The sequence below is a fragment of the Rhincodon typus genome, chromosome 36 (assembly GCF_021869965.1).
Source record: "Rhincodon typus isolate 14 chromosome 36, sRhiTyp1.1, whole genome shotgun sequence".
Taxonomy (NCBI): Eukaryota; Metazoa; Chordata; class Chondrichthyes; order Orectolobiformes; family Rhincodontidae; genus Rhincodon; species Rhincodon typus.
The window spans coordinates 597,011-615,314 of record NC_063367.1 but is presented as its reverse complement, the minus strand read 5'-3'; the positions used below and the strand labels follow the sequence as shown (position 1 = coordinate 615,314).

The 18,304-nt window shown below is 42.1% G+C and overlaps 1 protein-coding gene across 8 annotated transcripts in view; it reads left to right on the top strand.

Annotated features, from left to right (window-relative positions):
* The window catches only part of usp3 (ubiquitin specific peptidase 3), a 135,143-nt gene that overhangs the window by 92,985 nt on the left and 23,854 nt on the right, over positions 1–18,304 (top strand). For all 8 annotated transcript variants that reach the window (XM_020530999.2, XM_048617243.1, XM_048617246.1 and 5 more), the window contains exons 7-12: positions 1,548–1,661; positions 2,675–2,788; positions 6,917–7,063; positions 7,224–7,330; positions 7,406–7,486; positions 15,642–15,760. In XM_020530999.2, the coding sequence (XP_020386588.1) occupies positions 1,548–1,661; positions 2,675–2,788; positions 6,917–7,063; positions 7,224–7,330; positions 7,406–7,486; positions 15,642–15,760 (682 nt within the window). The remainder of the gene's footprint in view (positions 1–1,547; positions 1,662–2,674; positions 2,789–6,916; positions 7,064–7,223; positions 7,331–7,405; positions 7,487–15,641; positions 15,761–18,304) is intronic.

The following is an 18,304-nucleotide window of genomic DNA, read 5'->3' as shown; positions in this document are numbered from 1 at the left end:
GTCCCTGTGGACTGGCAAATAGCTAATGTTGTACTCTATTCATTTAGGGAAATAAGGATAATCGAGGAAATTATAGACCGGTTAGTCTCACATTGGTTGGGAATCTATTGGAGAGGATTGTTAGGGATAGGATTTACATACATTTGGAAAAGCATGGCCTAATTATGCGCAGTCAGCATGGCTTTGTGCAGGGCACATCATGTCTTACTAACTTAATTGACTTTTTTTCAGGAAGTGACAAGTGTGCTTGATTAGGGCAGGGCAGTGGGTGTTCTTTGCATGGATTTTAATAAGGCTTTCAACAAGGTCTCTTTATGGTAGGCTCATCCAGAAGATTAAGATGTATTGGATCCGTGGTGACCTTGCCATTTGGATTCACAATTGGCTTGCCAATAGAAGACAGAGGGTAGTGATGGAAGTCTGTTTTTCTGGCTGGAGATCCGTGTTTGGTGGCTTTCCGCAGTGATCCATACTGGGGCCTCTGCTTTTATGGTTTATGTAAATGACTTGGATGAAAACGTAGATGGGTGATTTAGTAAGTTTGCAGACAACACAAAGTTGTGAATAGTGTGAAGATTGTCAAAGGATACAGTGGGATGTAGATTTGTTGCAGATTTAGGCGGAGAAATGGCAGGTGGTGTTCAATCTGTGTGATAAAGTGTAAGATGCTGCCCTTTTGGAAATCAAATGTTAAGGAAAAGTATACAGTTAATAGCAGAACCCTTAACAGCATTGATGTACAGAGAGATCTTGGGGTCCTAGTCCGATTCTCCCTGAAGGTGGCAACACAAGTAGACAGGGTGGTAAAGAAGGTGTATGGCATGCTTGCCCTTATTAGTTGGGCCATGGAGTGCAAGAGTCAGGATGTCATGTGGCAGCTTTATAAGACTTTAATTAGGCCGCACTTAGAGTATTGCATTCAATTCTGGACACTACACTACAGGAAGGATGTGAAGGCTTTAGAGAGGGTGCAGAGAGGTTTACCAGGATGCAGCCTCGATTAGAGTGTATGAGCTATAAAGTGAGGTTGGATAGACCGGAGTTGTTTTCTCTGAGGAGCGGAGGCTGACGGGACATCTGATAGAAGTTTATGAAATTGAGAGGCGTAGTTAGGGTTGACAGTCAGAATCTTTTACCCAGAGTTGAAATGTCTAATACTAGAGAGCATGCATTTAAGGTTAAGAGGGACAAGATTTTTACACATGCTCTCTTCAGAACGCTCTTGATATCTAGTTCCACTATTAACCACTGACTCAGTCCTGGGTAAGGACGAAAAGAGCTGATGATTACACTGTTAAGTGTGATGACCTTGCTGAAGCGCTCTTCAGGCAGTAATCTCATCTCAGGGAAACTCCTTCTGATGTTCCTTAGTTCTGGACACGAAACAATAGATTGCTGCCTTGTGATTGCACTTAGGCATGTATTATTTAGCAGTGATGCTTGGGAAAACCTGCACAATCAGTACTTAAAAATGCACACTTTTGAATGTAAAGGTAGTGATGGTATACTTTTCAAATAACTGTCATTTCACTGTTATTCACTTGCAGCAACATCCAGCAGTTCTGCTGTTATTTCAAGGAGCTTCCAGCAGTAGAGCTCCGCAGTGGTAAAACTGCAGGGAGAAGGACCTATCACACTAGGAGCCAAGGAGATAACAGTGTGTATGTTCCTAGTTTTCTTTGATTTCAATGCACTGTAATTTTGAGTAAAGCAGATTCAAGCAGGAGAGAACTAGCTCAAAAAGTAAAACGAAGGCCACAAATTATCCATCCTTGGAAGCTTTCTTCTATTAACTAAAAGGATCCGCAGGCAAGTATTCACCTGTAGTCCTGATGAGAATTAATCCACTCTTCACGAATTTTAATGGAGCTGTTCTGTAAAGACCTAAAGTGCATTGACAAGGTGGTCATCAAAAGCTATCAAAGATTAGAATGAGGACAGAGTTGAGTGTGGTGGACCTGGAAACAGGAGAGGAACCAAGAACCATAGTTTCTTTCTCTGGCCCTAATGCTGATGTACCGGAAAATTTCAAATCTTACTGTCTTGCTTAAAGAAAGGAGTTCAGACTTTCTTGTTGGTTAGAACCTGGAATGCACTACCTAAAAGTGTGGTGGAGATGGGGCCTCCAGTGATGTTTTCAAAGAGATTTGGATCATTATGTGAAAAGAGAGCATGTGCAGGGCCAGAGGAAGAAGGTAGGAGAGTGGCAGTCAATGAACTCTTCCTTCAGAAGGCCAGCACAGAAATCAAGAGCTTAATGGCAGCCACCTATACTGTAAGCATTTATTTTGGAACCACATAGAAATATCAGAAAGGGTCAATGTTTTTCAGCAGTTATGTGTCGGTTAATGGCTGTGATTTGAAAGCAGTTGTAAAAGTGCGACTGCTATATTGCACTGTATTTGTATAAGACTCCAGACTTTTAGCAACTGAAAATGTTTTTTACGCCAGAAAGTTGGAGAATAGAATCAGTAACAATTTTTAAATGTGAAGAGAGTAATGTAAGGTAGAATGGAATTCCATAGATCGTGCTTAGAAAACCAGGACAGAGAAATGAGTTAAATGGCCTCATAAGTTGCATGCTTTTCTCCTTGTATCAGATGTGGGAGTCAGTGACCAGAAGTCTTAGTGCAACATGATTAACTTTTTTCCGTTTCTTTGTTAAATATTACAGCTCCCTGGTAGAAGAGTTCCGGAAAACTCTTTGTGCCTTGTGGCAAGGAAGCCAAACTGCATTCTGTCCTGAATCTCTATTCTATGTAATTTGGAAAATTATGCCAAATTTCAGGTAGGAAACCAATAAGAATTGTTTTATGAAGCAGTTACACCCAAAATTGTTGAACGGCCTTTTTTTCTTTAAATGACCTACTGTATATTTTGGAAATGTAGTTTGTGCTTATCTGAACTCTAGTAGCACAGAGGTGTAATGAATCAAATGTGCTGCCCTCTATTTCACAGAGGCATCTTAGCTGTAAAAACTCTTCCTCCTTCTGTGTCATCTAGCTGAGAACGTACATGTTTCTCAGTGGAATTTTAAAACTAACAAAAAGATGGTTAGTTAAAATTCTGCTTAGGTCACACAAGGAGCCTGTCAGTCAAGAAAATGTGGCATTGGTTTTTATTTTGTGTCTATCAGTTAAAAATATGTATAAGCAGCATATTTCTTGGAAATTAATGATTTGTAAATCTACTTAATAATTTGAGTTTCTTACAGTGCCCTAGCTTCAAATTCTAACTAGAGTGTGATTAACAGTCCATGCATGTAGACCTTCAAAAGTACATCATAAATTATAGAATTTAAAGGAATCATCCAGGAGAAAGGAAAAAGGAAGAAAAGTAGTGACTCATCACTTTTTATTCCCTCAACAAAATGAAAGTACTTCAAACCAAGAAAACTTTATCATATACTTTAGCATAGAGCTGGTGTTAATAATCCTGACTTAAAATGCTTGATGCAATAAGAACATAGAACAGTACAACACAGGAACAGGCCCTTCGGCCCACTATGCCATTCTAAACTAATCTTATCTGCCTGCAAGTGGTCTGTATCCCTCTATTCTCTGCATGTTCATGTATCATGTGTCTGTCTAAATGCCTTAAAATTTGCTGACATTTCTGCTTCTACCACCTCCCCTGGCAGCACGTTCCTGGCATCTTCCACCCTCTGTGTATTTAAAAAAACACTTTCCTCACCTCCCCCCCGCCTCACCTTAAACCTGTGCCCCCTAGCATTTTGACATTTACACCCTGACAGAAAGACTCTGACTATCTACCCTATTCATGCCTGTAATATACTTCAATCTGATGCTCGAGTGAAAGCAATCCAAGTTTTTGTACAACTGCTCCTTTTGACCAATGCACTTCAATCCAGACAGCACCCAGGTAAACCTCTTTTGTACCCTCTCCAAAATCTCCCCATCTTTCCTATAGTGTGGTGACCATAACTTCTCACAATACTTCAAATGTGTCCTAACTAAAGTCTTATATCGTTGCAACATGACTTGCAAACATTTATATTCATTGCCTTAACAAGAATGCTGTTTGCTGCCGTTACCACCTTATCTACTTGTGCTGCCACTTTCAGGGAGCTAGGGACTTGCACCCCAAGATTCCTCTGCACACCAATGCTTCAGAGCCCAGCCATTTACTGTATGCTTTCCTCTTGCATTTGACCTCTCAAAATGCATCACCTCAGACTTGTTTCACCCAATATTCTAACTGGTCTATGTCCTGCTGTATCCTTTGAAAACCTTCTTCACTATCCACAGTCCCACCAATTTTCATGTCATCTGCAGACTTAATCAGACCACTAATCAGATTTTTGTTCAAATAATTTATTTCAAATAACAAACAGCAAAGGACCCAGCAATGATCCTTGTGAAACACCACTGGTCACAGATCTCCAGTCAAAAGAACACCCCTCCACAACTACTTTCAATTTTGTATCCAACTTGCCAACTCATCATGGATCCACGTCACTTAATTTTTTGGAGCAGCCTACCACAAGATACCTTGCGAATGCTTCAGTAACGTCCATGTGGACAACACCTGCTGCCCTACCCTCATCAATCATGTTTCACCACTTCCTTTAAAAAAAAACTCCATCAAATTTGAGCAAGACTTGCCCCACATAAGACCATGCTGACTATCCGTAATAACTCCCTTCTTCTCCAATTGTGATTGACACCTGTTTAAGAATCTAATAATTGCCCTACCCCTGATGTAAGACTCACTGGTGTTTAATTTCTTGAATTCTCCCTATAGTCAATCTTAAACAAAAGAACAAGATTGGCTTTTCTCCACTCTTCTGGGACCGCACCAGTGGTTAAAAAGGATACAAATCTCTGTCAGGTCCCAGCAGTCTCCTCTCTTGCCCCTTCAGTATCCTGGGATACATCCCATCAGGCCCTTGGGACAATTCTACATTAATTTTTTTCAAGCCACCCAACAGAACAGAGGAAGGGTCACACGACCCAAAATGTTAACTCTGATTTCTCTCTGCAAATGCTGTCAGACCTGCTGAGCTTTTCCAGCAATTCCTGTTTTTGTTTCTGATTTACAGCATCTGCAGTTCTTTTGGTCTTAAGTATAAAATGTTTTGGAATTCTCCTTAATTGTACTTGCCAAGGACATTTCATAGCCCCTTCTAGCCCTCCCAAATTTCTTGTTTGTTCTTTTCTGCTTCCTTTGTATTCCTCAAGGTCCTTTTTTAAAATTTATTTCTGTTTCCTAAACTTTACATGTGCTTTTTTTTTTCCGCTAGCCTTTCAATATCCATCATTCGAGGTTCCCAAATCTTGCCGTCCATATCTTTCATCCTCACAGGAACATGCCAGTCCTATACTCTGATCAATTGGTCTTTAAAAGACTCCCATGAGTGAGATGTGGATTTACCCTCAAACAGCCGCCCCCAATCTAATTTCTCTAGTTCGTGCCTAATACTGTTGTAATTAGCCTTCACTCAATTTAGTACTTTCACCCAATCACCAGTCTTGACTTTATCCTTGACTATCTTAAAACTTACGGAATTCTGATCACTGTTCCCAAAGTGCTCACATACTGAAAATTTGATCACCTGATCAGGCTTATTCCCCAGTACAAGGCCTAGTACATCCCCCTCCCTAGTGGACTACCTACATGTTATTTCAAGAAACCGACCTGGCTGCACTTAACAAATTCTGCTTCATCTGAGTCCCTGGCATTAAGGGAGTTGCAGACAACACTGAGGAAGTTAAAATCACCCACTACAACAGCCCTGTTGTTATTTTTATATCTTTCCATGATCCCGTTTACATAGCTGTTCCTCTGTGTCTCACTGGGTGGTTGACAGTATAACCCCATTGTTGTGATTGCATCTTTCTTATTCCTGTGTACTACCCATATGGCCTCGCAGGATAAGCCCTCCAAGATGTCACAGCTATCCTAAGAGAGGACATTCTCCTTAATCAGTTGTGCAGCTGCCCCACCCCTTTTACTCACCTGAAACATCTAAATCTTAGAATGTGGAGGTGCTGGTGTTGGACTGGGGTGGACAAGGTCAGAAGTCACATGACACCAGGTTATAGTCCAACAGATTTATTGCGAAATCACAAGCTTTCAGGACGCTGCTCCATCACTTCACCTGACGAAGGAGCAGCGCTCCAAAAGCATGTGATTTCACAATAAACCAAAGAAAACTGCCTTCTGGCCTGTGTGTGAGTCCAGACCCACAACAATGTAGTTCACACTCAGCTGTCCACTGGGCAATTAGGAATGGGTAATGAATGCCGGCTATTCAGTGACATCCACATCTGTGAATAAATACAAAAATAAATAAACAAACATGCCATGTCTTAGCCCAGCAGGGAGTTCAGCAACCAATTCCCAAAGGTTCGCTTATACTTTTCAAATTTTTTTTTCCCTTCCCACCTCATCCTAGAATGTGATTTATAAGGTGCCACATAATGCATGACTTTTAAAAAAACATTCTTTCCCACAATGGGCGCATTGCTCGGAAGGCCAACTTTTGTTGTCCAACCTTAATTGCTGTTGAGATAGTAATGGTGAGCAGCCATCTTGAACCACTGCTGAGCATGCAGTGTAGGTGCAACCACAGTGCTATTAGGGAGGGAGTTCCAAGATTTTGACCCAGCTACAATTAATGGTGATAAGAGCTTCATATCAGAAAGGTATGTTTCAGTATTTCACAGCAACAAAGGTTCACACCAAAAGTGAGCAGTTTGAAAACACGGACATTAACACTTACCATTTATTGCATATTAACTAACGCATGTATTCAACAAATTTCAACTCCCTCCTTAGGAATATCACAGTAGGTAAATTGGTCCAAGCAATATGGAATGGAAAGAATAAGATGATTTTAATTAATTGTCTGTGCCTCAAAAGTTTAAACAGTGATTTCTATCTCCGTTTGCAGAGGATATCAGCAACAAGACGCTCATGAGTTTATGCGATACTTGTTAGACCATCTCCACTTAGAACTTCAGAGAAGCTACAATGGTATGACAACTTCATTTATCTCACCAGACAGCTCAAGCATCTCCTCATCCAGTAAATGCTGCATGTAAGTCCCTAATTCAGTGAAAATATAATATATTGGAAATGCTTATAGTTACGTGCTGTTTCTCTGTTTTAATCATCAATTTATAATAATCAAGTATTTAACAATCAAGCTATGTCTTTGGAATGTTACTGTTACTGATGATTATTTTGAACTCTTTCAGAAATGGTGTTTCAACAATTGTCACAAACATATTTGGAGGAATACTTCAGAATGAAGTAAACTGTCTAATTTGTGGGACTGAATCCAGAAAGTTTGATCCATTCCTTGGTAAGTATTTTTGTTTTAAAATATTTCTTACATAGGGATTAATTGTACTCTCAACCATGTCTTTTTTTTTCCAAGATCTTTCATTAGATATCCCAAGTCAGTTCAGAAACAAACGATCCAAGAACCAGGACAATGGACCAGTATGTACTTTACGTGGTAAGGTTTTGTTCAATTTCACGTTTACATAAGTGGAAAATGCAAAGGGAACTTGTACACTTCACTCCAGATTGAAAGGTGCTGTGCAAGTTTTTTTTTTTATTTAAATTCATTTATGGGGTATGCAAGTTGCTGACTAGTTTGCCCATTGTCAATTGTCCTGGAAAGACTGGTGGTGAACTACCTTCATGAATTGCTGCAATGCTTGGCATTTAGGGAAGTTGACGTTGTTGGAAGGGAAGCTCCAAGGCTTTGATCCAGTGACAGTGAAGGAATGGTGATATATTTCCAAGTTCGAACTGTGTGTTACTTGGAGTGGAACATCCAGGTGCTGGTGTTCCTGTGCTTCTACAGCCCTTGCCTTTCTAGTTATTAGAGGTCATGCTGTTGAAAGAGCATTGGTAGAGGGAGTGCATATTAAAGATGCTGGATGAAGTGATGATCAAGAAGGCTGCTCTTCCTGGATGAAATCAAGCTTCTTGAGTTTTGTTGGAGCAGCGTCAATTCAGGCAACTGGGGACTATTCCAGTAAATTCCTGACATGTGCCTTGTAGATGGTGGACAGGCTTTGGGGATTCGGGTGTCACGTTGGTCATCGCAGAATTCCAAACCTTTGACCTGCTTTTGAGGCCAATATTTATATGGCCGGCCTGATTCAATTGCTGACCAATGGTAGACCCCACCACCACCCTAGGATTTTGTTAGTGACGACTTCGGCAATGGTAATGCCATTGATCGCCAAGGGGCAATGGTCAGATTCTCATTGGAGATCTTTTGTTTATACGCTCATACATTGTTTACTAGTATGTTAGTAATGACTGAAGAAAAAGTCTCAGCTGAAAAAATTGAGAAAATGTTTTGAGTAACTTGTTTGGTTCACTATTGCCAGCTTTTGCTTTGTGATCTTTGGATTTTAGTTCTGCTTAACATTTACTACGTTTGATTCTTCAGTTTTTAATTGAGTCTGCAGTACAAAAATATACGACTGCCAACACTAGTCCCACTTTCCCGCACTAGGCTCAATAAACTGTTTATTATGGCAAATTTATTATAAATAATTAGAAATTCTGATATGATTCGCTCCACTAAATAGCTCATTGTGACACCTTCAATCCAAGCCGTGGAATCAATTAATTATTATTACAAATTGTAATAATTATATCATAATTAATGTGTATAACATTTATTAGCAGCACAGAAAAGGAGGAGGGGGAGAAAGGCTCTGAGCAGAGACTCTTTTCCAGTTAGTGCAGTCCAGCTACTCCTCTAGTGAAGCTGGGAGCTGTGTGTGCAGTCACAACGGGTTGAGAAGGCATTTAGCATGCTTGCCCTCGTTGCTCAGACCTTTGAGTAAAGAAGTTAGAACGTTGTGTTGAAGTTATACAGGATACTGGTGAGGCGTCTCCTGGAATACTGTGTCCAGTTCTGGTTGCTCTGTTATGGAAAGTATATTATTAAACTAGAGAGGGTTCAGTAGACATATAGAACATAGAACAGTACAGCACAGTACAGGCCCTTTGGCCCACGATGTTGTGCCGAACTTTTACCCAAATCCTAAGGTCTATCTAACCTCCACCCTTGCCTTATACTATCATCCATATGCCTATCTAATAGCCGCTTAAATGCCCCTAATGAAGCCGACTCCACTACCCTCTCCGGCAATGATTTCTACGCCCCTACCACTCTCTGAGTAAAGAACCTACTTCTGATGTCTCCCCTGTATCTACCTCCACTCGCTTTAAAACTATGCTCCCTCATAATAGCTACCTCCACCCTAGGAAAAAGTCTCTGGCTCTCCACTCTATCTATACCTCTGATCATTTTGTACACCTCTATCAAGTCACCTCTCATCCTTCACCGTTCTAAAGAGAAAAGCCCTAGCTCTCTCAACCTTTCCTCGTAAGACCTTCCCTTCATCCCAGGCAACGTCCTGGTAAATCTCCTCTGCACCTTTTCCAACGCTTCCACATCTTTCCAGTAATGAGACGACCAGAACTGGACACAATTCTCCAGATGTGGCCGAACCAGGCTTTTGTACAGTTGGAGCATAACTTCACGGCTCTTGAACTCAATCCCTCTATTAATGAAAGCTAACACACCATACGCCTTCTTAACAACTCTATCCATCTGGGTGGAATCTTTCAGGAAACTGTGAACATGAACCCCAAGATCCCTCTGCTCCTCCACACTGCCAAGAATCTTTCCGTTAACCCTGTATTCTGCTTTCAACTTTGTCCTTCCACATACCGGGATGTTGCCAGGAATGGAAGATTTGAGTTATAAAGAACAGACTGGATAGTCTGGGACCTTGTTTTCACTGGAGCTTGACAGGTTGAGGAGTGACCTTTAAAGAGGTTCTCCAATTCTGTCTACGCAAATGCTTCCTGATCTGTTGAGTGCTTCCAATGTTCTGTTTCATGTCAGATTTCCAATATCTGCATCATTTTGCTTTTCCTTGATATCACAGCCCCTGCCAGTGCAAGGTAGGATTTAACCAAAACACAAATTGCTGGAACAACTCAGCAGTTCTGGCAGCATCTGTGGAGAAAAATCAGGGATAATGGTTTGGGTCAAGTGACCCTTTTTCAAAACTGATGGTATCAAGGAAAAGATTGGTATTTAAGCAGAAGATGGGGTGGGGGAAAAGAGTAAATGATCTATGGAGATAAAACCCCAAAGAGAGAGCAAAACAGTTGGACAGACAAAGGTCGGTCTGAATAATGAATAGCTGCTAATGGAGACTTTTAGTAGCTTCCAATAGGTTGTGTGTAGCCCATATGATGACAAGGCCTAGAATGTGACACTTGGGTAAGGACATGAGAGAAGGTACCTCAAACCCTAAAATTCTTCAACTCGATATTAAATCTAGAAGACTGGAGGGTCCCTAAGTGGAAAATGAGGCTCTGTTCTTCCAGCTTGTGCTGAGCTTTACTGGAACATTGCACCTAGCCTGAGACAGAGATGTTGGCCAGGGAACAACTGAAAACTCAGGACCTTTTTTGTGGACAGACAAAGGTGTTCTGCAAAGTGGTCATTTGGTCTGTGCCTCGTTTTCACAATGTGGAGGAGACCTCTTTGTGAGGAGCAAATACAGTAAACTGGATTGAGTGAAGTGCTGGTAAAGAGGAAAGGTGTGTTTGGGACTTTGGATGGTGAAGAGGGACGAAATAAACGGACAGGTGTTACACAACTTGCGATTGCAGAGGAAGGTGCTATGGGGACATGTTCGGAGTAGACCAGGGCATCCCAGAGGAAACGGTCCCTGAGGAAAGCTGACGAGGGCAGGGAGGGGTCAAGTGTGTGTCTGGTGGTTGTATCTCCCTACAGGTGGCTGAAATGGCGGCCAATGATCCTATGGATATGGATGCTGGTGACATGGTCAGTGAGGATAAGGGTCCCCATTGCTATTGTAGGAGAGAAGAGAGGGGTCAGGACCAAAATGCAGGAGGTGGGTCGGACTGGCACAGAGTTTGCATCTTGTGCCAGGAGCACCTCAGTAGAATTTTTTTCTGGTAGAGGAAGTGCCAAGGTGGCTACATCTATCATGCCCATCTCTGATTCTGGGGACACAATAATGCCTTTAGTATTGGTACCTCAGGGAAAATTAAGATCCTAATAACTGAAAAAGCTGCAGGGCCACAAGCTGTCAGGAGAATTACTCATTGCTTTTCATCTGTCCCAATGCCATTTACTCAAAAGAAAACACATTCTTTCCGCATATTGGGCCCGGTCTTCAATGGCAGGATCTGTTTCACGTCAACCGTGCAGGTGCTTTCTGAGAGTCCAATGTTCTTAGTCATGGCGGACATCTTTTCAAAGCAGTTGGACGCGTACAGAGTCCATTCATCAAACACAAGTACGACGTTAGAAAAACTGTATGCTTCTTTCCCAACAGATGGAGTCTCAGAAGTGTTGGTCACAGATAGCAGGCCATCATTTATCAGCAAGATATTTGGTTATTTCTTTAAGTCAAATGGAATTCAGCATTGTAAGGACAGCTCCATACCACACATGGTATGGCAGAATGGTCTAGCAGAACAGCAGTCCAAACTTTGAAGGCAGGCTTAAAGAAACAGCCTATAGCTTCACGTGATACCAAACTGTCCCAGTTTCTATTTGACCATAGGAACACCTCTCATGCAACTACAGGGATAGTTTGCACAGAGTTGCTAATGGGGAGAAGACTTCGCACCGGGTTAAATCTGATCTTCCTAGACCTTGGGAGAAAGGAGGGGGTGAGTGGGAAGAAACGGCATCAGAAACACCAATGCTGGACACAAGACTCCATGAAGCGAGCGAGACCGTTTACTTCAGGGGAAGGAGTTTGGTGTAAGAACCACGGGAATGGCCCTGCATCGGTAAGAGGCATGGTCGACTCGAGGTCAGGTCCAGTCACATATAAAGTTCGGAGAGGTGAACAGTCCTTGAACAAACCCATGGACCATATGAAAGCTGCAAACTCGCAAATGGTGCGGGAGTAAAACTTGCCCAGCTCCTCGACAGTCTTTCCGATTATTCTGGAACACGAGTTCTCCCTATCCATCACATGTCGATACCTCGGAATCTGAGATGGACACAGCAGATGTCACCCCTCGACACCTTTGCTACCTGAAGAAGAGAATGAATTTATTCCAAGAGATGAGCTACTGTACATTACATGCCACCTGTATCATAGAGGAATCTGACCCGGTGCTAAAATACTGCTGGAGGAGCTACAAACATAAAGAACTGAAATCTGCCCTCGGACTCGGGTGGGAGTTTAGTGATTCTAACGAGGTCGGCCAGGTGGACCTCATAGAAGATAAGTTCCCTGATTGGGCCAGATTAACAGCCCCAATCAGGGAGCACTAGCTGACAGATAAGAACAGGAGTGTCAGACATCCTGTTCATTCTGAAAGCTGGATCAGTGTCAAGGACTCTCAACTAGTAAACGAAGGGTGATTTGGTGATGTCTGATCATCTGTGACCTCTGTGGAGTTATTTCAGTCTGCATCCAAGCCCGACCACTAGAGTTAACTTCTCACCAATATCTTCATTTTTGAAGACCCGTGGATAGCCCTGGTTGAGTTCAGGTTTTGATAGCAACCTCTTGCTCCTCGTAACAATATGCCGTCCTCCGTCGTGAGCTGGTCTCCGAGTCCAAAAAGGTTTCAGTTCTGGCTGTAATGGCCCTTTAGTTTTCCCTATCACAACCAGTTGTTAAAATTTTGAAAGGACTGGATCTTTCTGCTTTCGAAGTCTAATATTGTCAGCAATGACTGGGAGGCTGTCCAGAAAATTTTATGTTATTGCAGACTATGCCGTTGGAGTACTACCATTGGTGTATCTGTTAATGGGTCAATATATCCACATCTGGTACTCTGCTTGGTGTTCTAACATTTAATTATGAGCCCACAGCTGAATGGTGACACTGTCTTGCCCTCTTTAAAGCAAACCAAGCAGGGGTTTGTGGTCTGTGATTATCACCGATTTCTGTCCATAAAGGTATTGATGGAACTTCCTGACTCCAAATATGACTGCCAATCCTTATTTCTCTATTGGGGTTATTTACACTCTAAGTCCTGGATGCATATGCTATTGGGCTGTCCTCTCCATTGGACTATTTATGAGCTAATACCAGCCTGATGCTATACGGAGGCAGGATATTGCATGTCAGTATCAGATCTTTCTTGGGATGTGTGCCAACACCTTAGAGTTTGATAGCTGTTTCTTTACTTCAGTGAAAGCTAGAGCTTGTCTGTGCAACCATTTAAAAGGCTGAACCCATTTAGGAGATAGATAATACCAGAATGGATGCCAGGATATAAATGAAGTTTCCATAATAATTTAACAAACCAGGAGATGACCTAAGCTCCTAGATAGATGTGGGAGCTGGGGCACCTTTTAATCGCCCTTATCTTCCAACGGCTAGATAAGTAGGTTATTCGTGGTGCCCGGAACACACATTTTTTCCCTCCTTTGGCATACACCCGCCTTGGAAAAATGCCTTAGGACTATATCCAAGTTCTCTGAGTGTTCCTTACTAGTTTTCCCTATTATTATCATGTTATCTACACGAATGACGACTTGAGGTAGATCTTGCAAAATGTTCTCTATTGCCTCTGTTTACTCTGATTAAATTTTCTATGTTCTATATTTAAATTTCTTTCACTGAAGTACGTATCAGATCCCTTCAATGTAAGTTCATAGTTGCAAGATAGAGTGCTGATTAAAATACTATGTCCATGAATCCCCTGTCCATCACCACCAACTGCATACAATAATGTACTGGCCTGCTCACTTCATACCTTTTATTTTTGTCTAAGCTTGAAGATGTTTTATACCTTGTAAATCTTTTCTTCCACACCTTCTTTCTGAGTCTGTGCAGTCATTGTTATATAGCATGGAAACAAACTCTTCAGTCCAACTTGTCCACACTAACCAGATATCCCAAACTGATCTAACCCATTTGGCCCATAACCCTTTAAACCCACTCTATTCATGTACCCATCGAGATGCCTTTTAAATGTTGTAATTGTACCCACCTCCACCACTACCTCTGGCAGCTCATTCCATACACTCGCCACCTTCTGCATGGAAAAAATTGCTTCTTGTGTCCCTTTTAAATCTTTTCTCCCTCACCATAAACCTATGCCCTCTAGTTTTGGACTCCCCTACCATGGGAAAAAGATCTTGGCTATTCATTCTATCCATATCCCTCCATGATTTTATAAAACTGTATAAGATTATTCCTCGGTCTCTGACGCTCCAGGGAAAAAAGCCCCAACCTATTCAGCCTCTCCCCATAGCTCAAACATTCCATTCCCAGCAACATTCTTGTAAATCTTTTCTGAACTATTTCAAGTTTAATAGCATCTTCCAATAGCAGGGAAACCAGAATTGAGCACAGTATTCCAAAAGTGTCCTGCATTGGCATCCCAATGCACTGACCAATGAAGGCAAGTGTGCCAAACACCACCTTCACCACCCTGTCTATCTGCGACTTCACTTCAAGGAACTATGCACCCGCACTTTGTTCGGCAACATTCCCCAATTTTTAGCAAATAATTCATGAATTAATAGTATTTTTTACGATGACTCGCTGACAAAGACTGATTTTCATACCAAGAGAAAAGGAGATCAGAAATTCTGATGAAAAACATTGTTCATAGATCAGTCAAACCCAAAATATCGTGAAGGTACTGGATGTTGGAGACTTCTATAGAGCAGTGTTACAACCTTGGCAGTTTTAACAAGAGCTCCCAATGCAGTGTGGTAAATAGTTAAGCAATCATTAATGCTCCAATAAATAACTGAGAAATAGAAAACTTTTTTAAAAAAAAAAAAGCAAGACAGTAGAAATGCTGCATCTTGGCAAAAATATAAATCCAGCCTTGGAAGTGGAGCAAATAATATTTAAGGTTTATCTTTTCTTGTCTTCCTCAGTACCATGACCTGGCATTTATGTCAGTCCCATTTCTGTGGTCTTCCTTTTGTGCACTGCCCAGTCCCCACAGGCATACACCTGATGGCAAAGATAGCCAAGCCCTTTAACTGTTTAAATTGAAAGGCACAGAGCTTGTGTAGTCTGTGGTGCTGCAACTCTGGGCATGCACTAGAACTCATGGCCTACTGAGAATTAGAGACACCTGTGCTAGCAAACCAGTAACATTTTCTAACAGTCTAGAAACACAGAATAAACAAATGAGATTAGTGCCTGTACTTGTGCTAACTCTGAAAGAACTGACAACTCCCTGTTCTTGTATCCCTCAATTTTTTTCCATTTTGAGTATTTATATCCAACCTCCCTTTTAAAAGTTTTTATATTGAATCTACTATTACTCCCTTTTAGGAATGCATAACTTGCTGCATTTTTTAGGAAGCTCTTTGCCAGGTACCTTAAACCTGTGTGTCCTGGTTAATGACCTTGACGATTGAAGTGATTTCTTGCTATCTAATTTATCAACACCCCCAAGTTATTTTGAACTTTGAACAAATGAAATCAAAGGATTGTTGTATTCGGTTTTTAGTTCTGTTAATTTCCACTTTGAGGCAATGTATAAGTATTACTTCATTCTCGTTTCTGAGACTAGATTTACTAAGCTTGTTGAGAAATAAATATAGATAAGAATCTAGAGAGCCAATGGTTGAAGTTCTTTGGTTATTCTTATTGTAGATTGCCTACGCAGTTTCACAGATTTGGAGGAGCTGGACGAAACCGAGCTGTACATGTGCCACAAATGTAAAAAGCGACAGAAATCCACCAAAAAATTTTGGATTCAGCAGTTGCCAAAGGTTAATACTTTCCTTTTTTGCACTGTTAAAATTGCTATATTTGTTGATGTAATTGTAGGGCCAAATATAAAATAATTGTTGAAATTGAATTATGAGTTTTTTTAAGTTTTCAAATCTGGGTTAGAAATCTGTAGTTTTATTAAGCTTCTAATACACGTATCCAAATTTTCCTTTTTCAAAATAACTTTTGAGGAACATTAGCAACAGACTTCCTTCACCATCCTGATATACAGGTTTGTGCTCACTGTCAATCACTTTTTAAAATACCAGGAAATTTACAGCTTTTTGTCAACATTGAAATCTCTATCCATTGAACACTGAATAAACAAGTTTCAATAATAAGAAAAGACACTTGTATTGAATAGTAATGTAGCAGACCTTGCTGAGTTTTTAAGGATTAAAGGGGAGGGGACTGTAGTTGCACATGAAACAAGGCTCCCAAAGCGCACATTTCAGATATCAAATGTACAGTGCTATATGTCATCCAACCCATCTATTACATTTAATTGCATAAAGTGGAGCTGTATTTTGAATATGTAATATACAGAGATGGAGCTTTTCTTAATGTGTTTATCAAAAGAGCCCTTGCACCATGTGAAGAGGTATGTAAGAAACGAAGTAGGAATGGACCATTCAGCTACTTGAGCCTGTTCTGCCATTTGGTAAGATCTTGGTTGTGGCCTTAAATCAACTTTCCTGTCTGTATTCCACATCAGTAAGATCATAAGAACAACGGTGGCTCAATGGTTAGCACTGCTGCCTCACAGCGCCAGGGTCCCGGGTTCAATTCCAGCCTTGGGCGACTGTCTGTGTGGAGTTTGCACATTCTCCCCATGTCTGCGTGGGTTTCCTCTGGGTGCTCCGGTTTCCTCCCACACTCCAAAGATGTGCAGGGTAGGTGGATTGGCTATGGTAAATTGCCCATAGTGCCCAGGGATGTTTAGGTTAGGTGGGTTAGACAAGGGAAATGCAGGAGTTTTGGGTCTGCGTGGGATGCTCTTCGGAGGGGCGGTGTGGACTTGTTGGGCCGAATGGCCTGTTTCCACCCTGTAGGGATTCTATAAATTCTATGAAAAAAGTAGATCATTCAGCCCCTTGAGCCTGATCTGCCATTCAGTAGAATCACGGCTAATCCAACATTCCTCATGTCCACTTCCTGCCTTTTCCTGTAATCCTTATTTCCCTAATTACCAAGAATCTATCTCAGTATTAAATACACACAAGGATTCTTCCCCCACAGCTCCCTCTGACAAGAAGTTCCAAAGACACACTTCTCTTTGAGAGAAGAAATTCTCCTCATCTCAGTCTTAAACTGGCACACTTTTATTCTGAAACTAAACTCTCTGGTCCTAGACTCTCCCAAGAGGGGGAACATCCCTCATTTACCTTGTCAAGCCCCATAACTATGTTTTATGTTTCAGTGGGATCACCTCTCATTCTTCTTAACTCCAGTCAGTAGAGCCCAACCTGTTTAGCCTTTGCTCGAAAAACAGTCCCTCCATACCAGGGATCATCCTAGCAAATCTTCTCTGCACTGCCTCCAATGGAAAGAGATAACAAAGCAGGCCAGGCAGCATCATAGGAACAGGAAAGATGACATTTTGGGTCAGGACCCTTCTTCAGAAATTGGGAAGGGGGAAGGAGGCTCTGAAATAAATGGGAGGTGGTGGGGCTGGGGAAGGTAGATGGGATGGTGATAGGTGAGAGCAGGTTAGGCAGTGGTGGGGATTGACCAGTGAGGTGGGAGGAGCGGATAGGTGGGACAGAAGACAGACAGGTCAAGGAGGCGGGGATGAGAGGGAGGGTTGGTCATGGGATGAGGCTGGGAGTGAGAAGATTTTGAAGCTAGTGTCACCTCACTAACCTCTGGATTCAATGCATCATTTTCCGCCATCTGGAATCTGACCCCACAACGAAGGATATATTTCCCTCCCCACCCCTATCTGCCTTCCATAGGGACCGCTCTCTCCACGACTCCCTCATCCACTCCACACTCACCACTAGCCTCACCACCCTCGGCACCTTTCCCTCCAACCGCAGGAAGTGCTACACCTGCCCCTACACCTCCCCCCGCACCCCCATCCCAGGCCCCAAAAATACATTTCACAACAGACAGATGTTCACCTGCGCATCGGCTAATGTGGTCTATTGCATCCGCTGTTCCTGATGCCTCCTCTACATTGGTGATACTAAGCGGAGACTCGAATACCGCTTTGTAGAGCACCTGCGCTTGGTTCGCGACAAATGACAACATCTTCCAGTCGCGAACCATTTCGACTCCCCTTCCCACTCCCTGGATGACATGTCCATCCTGGGCCTCCTCCAGTGTCACAACAACACCACCCGGAAACTGGAGGAACAGCCACTCATTCTGCCTCGGGAGCCTACAACCCAATGGTCTCAATGTGGACTTTACCAGTTTCAAAATCTCCCCACCCTCAGCCTCATCCCATGACCAACCCTCCCTCTCATCCCTGCCTCCTTGACCTGTCCATCTTCTCTCCCACCTATCCACTCCTCCCACCTCACTGACCAACCGCCACC